The following is a 7,500-nucleotide window of genomic DNA, read 5'->3' as shown; positions in this document are numbered from 1 at the left end:
ATGTATATACTCATTGCAGTTTTGATTTCTTGACGTATCGAAAAAAATCTAAAAAAAAAAAAAAGAAAAAAAAAAAATGAAAATGCCTCTCAGCAATCACGTAGGTGCAATAAGCAAATAATCGCACAGTTGCAAATGGGTTAACTGTCACATGCATCTTTAAGACCATTGCCGAGCCCACAAAAAGGATTAAATACACGTGGTTGTGACCTATGAAAATATGCAGAGGTTTATTTTCTTGTTTTCTTTTCTTTTCTCTCTTTTCTCTTTTCCTTTTTTGCTCTCTTGTGTCGCTTAGACTTCTATCCTTAGAAGAACTTTATGATCTTTAGTTATGCCTGGATTTTTTGCTTCTTTCCGATTCACGATGACTCAAGATAGTTTGTGTGAAAGAGTGCGGCTGGCATTTCGAGTGAGCAGCTACGATCTCGGCCAAGCATGACAAAGTTTCCAGTTAGTTAATGGAGAGAGTAAGATATTTATTAACAAAATGAAAATGCTATATACAAGTTAAATTCTGCATTCAGGTTTCCAGATGTTCTGGTATTTTCTTTGATGAAATTATGACTTGGGCATCCAGAGCTTTTCAATATTCCAAACCATAATATTGTGGCAAGATATGCATATTGCTGTCGACCCTCACGGTGATTTATCATCCAATAAAGAACCAGTTTGAATTCCTGTCTTGCCGAAGATACGTGGTATAGGTTTGTTGACCTTTATTGGAGTGCGGAATAATACTTGATGTCCCATTCTGACCAATTACTTTTTATGCGCTCAGCCATATCCTCAAACAATTTGGTATTTCTCTTGAAATATTTCATGACAGAAGGAAGGTGAAAATGTGAGAAAGTGAAGGGAAATGAACTGCAAAAATTGTAAGCTCTTAGAAATAAGTACTGAATAAAGTGTATAAAATGAAACTGTTTGAGGATGTATGTAAAGCTATGTTGTGTAATGGTTATGTTATTTACATATATGAAATTGATTCATAATATTGTATATAATTTTGACTAATCAGAGAGGAGTTTTATTTCATGTACACATCTCAATACTTTGATACAAGATGGGTTATTATAGACATATCATAAAATATCATAACAGGATAATGTTTCCAAAGAGGATAGTATTGGGAGCATGATTCAGCTAAAATACCCAAAGACTATTATTGTTATTACTTGGTTATAAATTAGTGCCCCCCTCATTGTCAGTGCATTTCATAAGATGGTAGCTGTGCCAGTAGGTCACTTTTAAAAAATTAATGCAAAGTTAATCTATGTTTTGCCCACAAGTCCGGAAAATATATATCTCTCATGTTCAAATTACCGCTTACCTCGTGTCCTCTGACTTGTTCTTGATGTATTGTTTTAATCTCATCAATAACAGTATCTTCAAAATGTGCAAAATCATTGCAAGGGTTCTTTGTTAATGTTAGGAAAGCATTCCCCCCCTCAGCCCCCTCCCACGCCTTGGGCATCTGGCAGGCAATCACTTACAAACGAGATATAATACTATCTATTGATTTCCTTCAGAGTCATTGCCAGATTCTCTGAGATATATCTCTAATAAATTATCTTTAGCAATGAAAATGAAAAAACAAGTCATCAGTCATATGAAATATGTAAATAATTTCTTTAGGAAAGTTTTATTTTTTTTTTTATGGTTTACAGACACCAGAATACGTTACCTGATATAGCTATTTCATGGTTATCCATACCCCTTTCCAACATTTGTCACAACAAATGATTTTCTGTTACTATAGATGCCTTGCCTTTAATCCATTCACGCCGGGGCGGAATTTCGCCTACTCCCGATCATGCCGGGAAGGTTTCAAGCGCGCAACCGTTCGTCCCGGGGTGTTTTCCTGCTGCGCGAGGTCACGCTGACGCTCGCAGAGCGTTTTTCACCCACCCTATCCTTATGGTTTGCGTGATTGCGTCTAAAGTGTAGACATGTGTAGAAAGTAGTGTTATGTTCAGAGGAGGTATATCAGTCAAAAAAGATGTTACAGCACTGTTTTTTTAGTGTTATTCTATTGAACTTATGTTGTAATACCAATGGGAAATGGAAGCATTCTTCTAGTGAGGTAACAAACATAGTTTTTTTTTTTTTTTTTTTCATTTTTTTTTTTTTTTTCTTCCTAAAAGAAAAGAAAGAGAATATGAACAACCATACATGTGCATACAAGTGAATGCATGTAACAGCAATGTTTTTTCAAGTGTCATTTTCTTTTAGTGGGGTAACAAAAAGATGTTATATGATTTTATTTATTTTATTTTTTTTATTCCTCGGCCAATTACAATTGATTTTACGATAGTCTTTCGACTCAGATCATCTTATTCAACAAATCAGAAACAGAAATCACCATGACGTCATCAATATTACGTATATACCTGTGACGTCATTCATATTACGTTATATCCCATTTTCTACTATTTAGAATAATAAACTAAAGTAGCAAAGACAAATCAAGTATGAAAATCGAATTGTACTAAGAATAATCTATCATTCTAATGCGGACGTTTCAGCACGTCGCTACTGGCCTCCCGGCACGCGGGCCGAAAATGTAGCCCGCGAATGGGTTAAAAGAAATACGTTTTATCGTAAATACCTATCATAAATGTCTGGCTTTGGTTATGAAAATTCTACTTCTGTTTTTAAAATATTGCAAATTTTCCACTTGACAGGCTGGGAAGATGTACATGAAGGGCAACATGGTGCATCCGGACAAGAGGAAGGGGCAGGTGTATCTGTACCAGGCTGATGACGCCCTGATGCACTTCTGCTGGAAGGACCGAGGCACTGGGACCGTCGAGGAGGTAAATGTGCCTCCATTGGCCCTTTGGTTTAATGAATGTCTTTAGATCTGCTTTCGTTTGGTCAAATGGCCTGCTGTTGGCTCAACGTCTTCCAGCTGTGGCTTCTCCAATTTGTCTCAACCCAGTTTGGTGGTTGTATCTGTGTGTTGGTCATCTTTAGATGATTATTAGTTCTTATTGTTATAGTTTTATGTTAAGGAATGTAATTGTACTGTGACAATGATTATCAGCATCATTATTATAATTTTCCTCTACTCTCCCCATCATTTCCTCAGCCACTAGCATTTTCACTTCACAACAAATAACCTCCTTTTCCACTTCCACCCATCATTTCAGGACCTGATCATCTTCCCCGATGACTGCGAGTACAAGCGGGTGAGCCAATGCACGACTGGACGTGTGTTCGTCCTCAAGTTCAAGTCCTCGAGCCGTCGCCTCTTCTTCTGGCTGCAGGTGAGTTTTTTTTTTTTTCTTTGTATCATTAGTGTTTTCTTATCAATTATATATATATTATGTAATTATGTTTTCTTTCACTCTTTCTTTCAAAAAAAGTAAGATCTAGAGATAGCATAAGCTAAACTTAGTAATCCATCAACTGCACCCCTTCTTACATGACACAACAAACCTTTTTCCCTGCAGGAGCCCAAGAGCGACAAAGACGAGGAGAACGCTCGCAAGGTGAATGAGCTGCTCAACAACCCCCCAACGCCCAATTCGCAGAGATCGACTGGCTCCACCCCCAACCCAGTCCTGAGCTCGGACATCTCCAACCTGCGGGAATCCGACATCCACAATCTGTTTGGCAACATCTCGCAACAGCAGCTAATGCAGATCCTGGGCAGCGGCATGTCCAGCCTTGCCACGCTGCTTGGCCCGGGGTTAGAGACTTTGGTTTAATGTACACAAGGTGTTGGGGTTCTCCTTTGGATAGGAATGTTCCAACAGAAAATCAAATATAGGCTTGGGTGTAAAATTGGTCATATGATGATAGGGTGTTACAGATTGCTTCTGTAGATGGAATATGATATATAATAGGAGGGTAAGATGGTATGAGTATTTGGGAGCAGATTTGTGTAATTTGCTATTTTATAAGAAATCTAACCATGTAATTTTAGGTCTTAAATGTACAATGGATTATTTTTTGACCTTACTGTTGTAAACTTCATTGTTACCTAAAGCAAATGTTCCCTATCCATCCCTTTGTGTCATCAACAGTTCTCAAAAGCCTAAAGTAATTCCCTTTACTTTTTGGTTTCAATTTAGATTGTCAGTGTTCTCTTTACAGTAGGTCTGGCAGTGGTGGGAGCCGCAGCGGCAGCGGAAACAGCAGTAGCACTACCTCGACAACGACCAGGGCATCCACCACCCCTTCGACCACCACCACCTCCACCCCAGCTCCCACCCCAGCTCAGGGTAAGCTCCTCTTGATGAATGCTGTTTATTGTGCTAGTTTCAAAGGAATGTTTAGACAATTATTATTTTTACAAAACTGTGAAGATACGATGAATATGTTTTTAGTTTATGTTGATATGCTTGCAATGTCATTTCAGACTCAACCCAAGGGAGCAACACGGAAACCAGCAGTGCTACCTCAGCATCTGGGAACGTTGTGCCAATCCAGTTGTCTGACTTGCAGAACATTCTGTCAGGAATCTCTGTTCCCCCTGATGCCTCTGGATCACCAAGAGTTCCAGGTAAGAGTGCGTTTGCCTGTTTGTCCAGTCATATTTCAGAATTGTGATCAATGAAACTTTGCCAAATACCCAAACCATTCTTATGTATTTGTTGCAAAGAATATAAAATGATTGAAGTTCCATTTCTTCAATTTCAGTGGATTTGAGTTCAGCCATGACAGCTGAGGCTCTGCAGCCCATCCTGACCAACGAAGACTTTGTCAACCAGCTGCGCCCGTATCTTCCAGCTACATCCGATGGACTGCCACCCACCGAGCAGCTGCGGGGCACTGTGACATCCCCCCAGTTCCAGCAGGTAGGCAGCAAGATGTCTTTTGGAAGCACTGACTCGGGATTGAGATTGTGGACATGAATGGGGTAGAGGGTAGAGGCTCATGTGTGCAAAACACCCTTGTTTTATCAGCCTTCCATCTAGCCCAGTTAGAAATTTCTGTTAAAAATATAAAATCAGATGTTAGGAACAAGGATTGCAAATGGGCAGCTATACCATAGAAGGTCTGCGTATTTTTTTTTCTTTCTTTCTTTCTTTCTTTCCTCCTGCATTTGATTTTGGAACTTGGTCAGTATAACATTAAAGCTGGTGGGAAGGAGGCAAGCTTCTGAACTAGAGCATAGGAAAGCAGGCACCATAAAATATCATGTAATCATTATCAAACACATTCCAGGCTGTAAGCTTGTTCAGCAGCGCCCTGCAGTCTGGACAGCTAGGCCCGCTGATCAATCAGTTCGGTCTGGGAGAAGATGCTGTGCTTGCTGCTGCTTCCTGCGACATGGAAGCCTTCATCAAGGTGAGTGGCTTTGCTTGCATAGCCTAAAAGTGGATGTGAAGATTAAGCTTATTAATTTGCAAAGAATGGTTGAATATGAATTTTGTTTTGTTAGGGGAAATTTATAACCAAATACCAGATATTTTGCGAAATTTCTAGTAAAATGATTAATAAAAAAAAAAATTGAGTTAATCAAATAAAAAAAAAATTCTGAGTTATGTTGCTTCATATATATATATATATATATATTTTTTTTATACATTTACAATTCCAGGCTCTGGGCAAGAAGAAGGATAAGGAAGAAGGGAGTAAAAAGGAGGAAGAGAAGAAGAAAGAAGAGAAGGGGAAAGACCAGGACAAGGATGAGGATGATGCCATGTCTGTTGACTAACAGACTTACTTGCAAGGGCATTGCAGAGGACCTCAGACTAGAGTTCAATATTTTATGGGTTATTTTATAACATAGGAACTTTTTTCAATAATCATGATTCTTTATTCAGAAGTTGGCCAGTGCAATGTTCCTGTATGTTGTGTATGTTGGCATGTAAGATGAATAATAATAATAATACAATAATAATAATGTTAATAATTATAATAATAATAATAATAATAAGGGAATCTGTTTCCAGCAAAGCAATGCCATTAGGAAGGCAAGTTAAATTGTAATGCATCCTTGCCTCCACATTTCTATGCATTTGAGAACTTACAAAGACTTTGTTTGGTTAGTGATTTCTTTTACCCCAAGCGTGTGTTGTTGTGTAGGTAAGAACTGAACCGCCATTCAGTGGCATCCAAGACAGTTGACTGTTGTATGGTCATTTTTTTTTTGTTTCCCCCCATTGTAAATTTAGTGACTTCTTTTCTTTCTTTCTTTTCTATTCAGTATTCAGTATAGCAAACTACGCAATATTTAACGTACACATCAGGTGGACACTTTATCTTAGTAATTTCAGAGGAGTTTGACTTTGTTGCAAGTTATTGCCATGTTATTTGATTTATATGAGTTTCTTTTCATGAGCCAGCTGTTGATGAGTGTATAGATACTTGATGCTCTTTCATTGGTTTACATCTTTCTACTCCTGATAATAAAATGTCCATAGACACATTATATTTTATTCATTCCTTGAGAAAATCTTTTTGTATCCAGAATAGTAAATATTTTGTTTAGTTAGATATATAAACCACATCCTAGGATATATTTTTTGTTCTATGGTTGGTTGCTCAATCATTTGTGTACAATGAGACATTTACAGGTCCAACACACAAGTAATTCTCTCATGGAACTGAAAATGTGCTCCTGAATTTGTTTTAAAATGAGGAAAAGAAACCACATATGCAATGGAAAAAAAAAACTGCATTTCAAACTAAATAAGTGGTTCCTTGCTTTTTTGATACAGGAAAATATGACAACTTGGTCCTTTCCTACAGTGATGCCTTGTTCATATGCCAAAATGTCTTTCACTATCAGCATATGATGAAACATACCATGGGATCACATGTTAATCATGTCAGGTGCCAGAATTAGTTCACTTTGTCCACTTCTAACTCATGATTATAACCTAAGCTGTTGACATATCGGATACTTAACCCACTGCCGACAGCTCTTTTGGCTCAATCAAGTGATCTAAACGCCATGGAATTTTACGCGCATAAGCCTAATGCTTCAGGCTTTTTGCCCTCTTGAGCTTCAGCCAACCGCTATGCACTTGATCACCCAGCATGCCGGCTATGTGAAAACCCATGACAATATCTCGTCCCCAGTGGCAGGTACTGCCACCACTTGATGTGTTATCTTGCCACTTGCTGTTAATGGATTAATATCTACACAAACCTGTCTGGCCCCCCATCCCAACTGTATCTGTCCTAGCTACATAAAAAGTAACAAAACACTTGATTAACCATACCCATGGAATGTCAAAACTTCCACAGCTGACACATGCCATATACCAACCAAACTGCCAAACAACCCCCAGCTACACGGAGGAAGTAAAATGTACTAAACCTGGCTGTTAGGGGTTACTGATTCTAAATTATAGAGGATTAAAGACTAAATACCAGAGAAATATATAATTGGACTGGAAATGGTTCATAATGATGTTGAATTGTCATGTTAGTGAAACCTATCTTGTTTATAGAAATATTTTTTTTTAATCATTTTTTCTGACAACTGAAACAATATTTGTGAATGTTGAAACTATTGTAACAAAGAATTTAGTATTC

The 7,500-nt window shown here is 38.0% G+C and overlaps 1 protein-coding gene across 2 annotated transcripts in view; it reads left to right on the top strand.

Moving 5' to 3' along the window:
* The window catches only part of Rpn13 (regulatory particle non-ATPase 13), a 7,496-nt gene extending 1,113 nt beyond the window's left edge, over positions 1–6,383 (top strand). Inside the window, exons 2-9 of one of the 2 annotated variants that reach the window (XM_043020827.2) lie at positions 2,688–2,819; positions 3,156–3,272; positions 3,459–3,697; positions 4,108–4,232; positions 4,370–4,513; positions 4,651–4,808; positions 5,179–5,301; positions 5,555–6,383. In XM_043020827.2, coding sequence (XP_042876761.1) covers positions 2,688–2,819; positions 3,156–3,272; positions 3,459–3,697; positions 4,108–4,232; positions 4,370–4,513; positions 4,651–4,808; positions 5,179–5,301; positions 5,555–5,671 — 1,155 coding nt within the window. In that variant the 3' untranslated portion in view covers positions 5,672–6,383. Of the gene's footprint in view, positions 1–2,687; positions 2,820–3,155; positions 3,273–3,458; positions 3,698–4,104; positions 4,233–4,369; positions 4,514–4,650; positions 4,809–5,178; positions 5,302–5,554 lie in introns of both variants that reach the window. The other variant, XM_043020826.2, reaches the window with a different exon arrangement.
* Positions 6,384–7,500: the final 1,117 nt, after the last annotated feature.

Source organism: Penaeus japonicus, unplaced genomic scaffold, assembly GCF_977035675.1.
Source record: "Penaeus japonicus unplaced genomic scaffold, GWHDUDI00000001_assembly GWHDUDI00000042, whole genome shotgun sequence".
Classification (NCBI taxonomy): Eukaryota; Metazoa; Arthropoda; class Malacostraca; order Decapoda; family Penaeidae; genus Penaeus; species Penaeus japonicus.
This window is presented reverse-complemented; position numbering and strand designations above follow the sequence as displayed.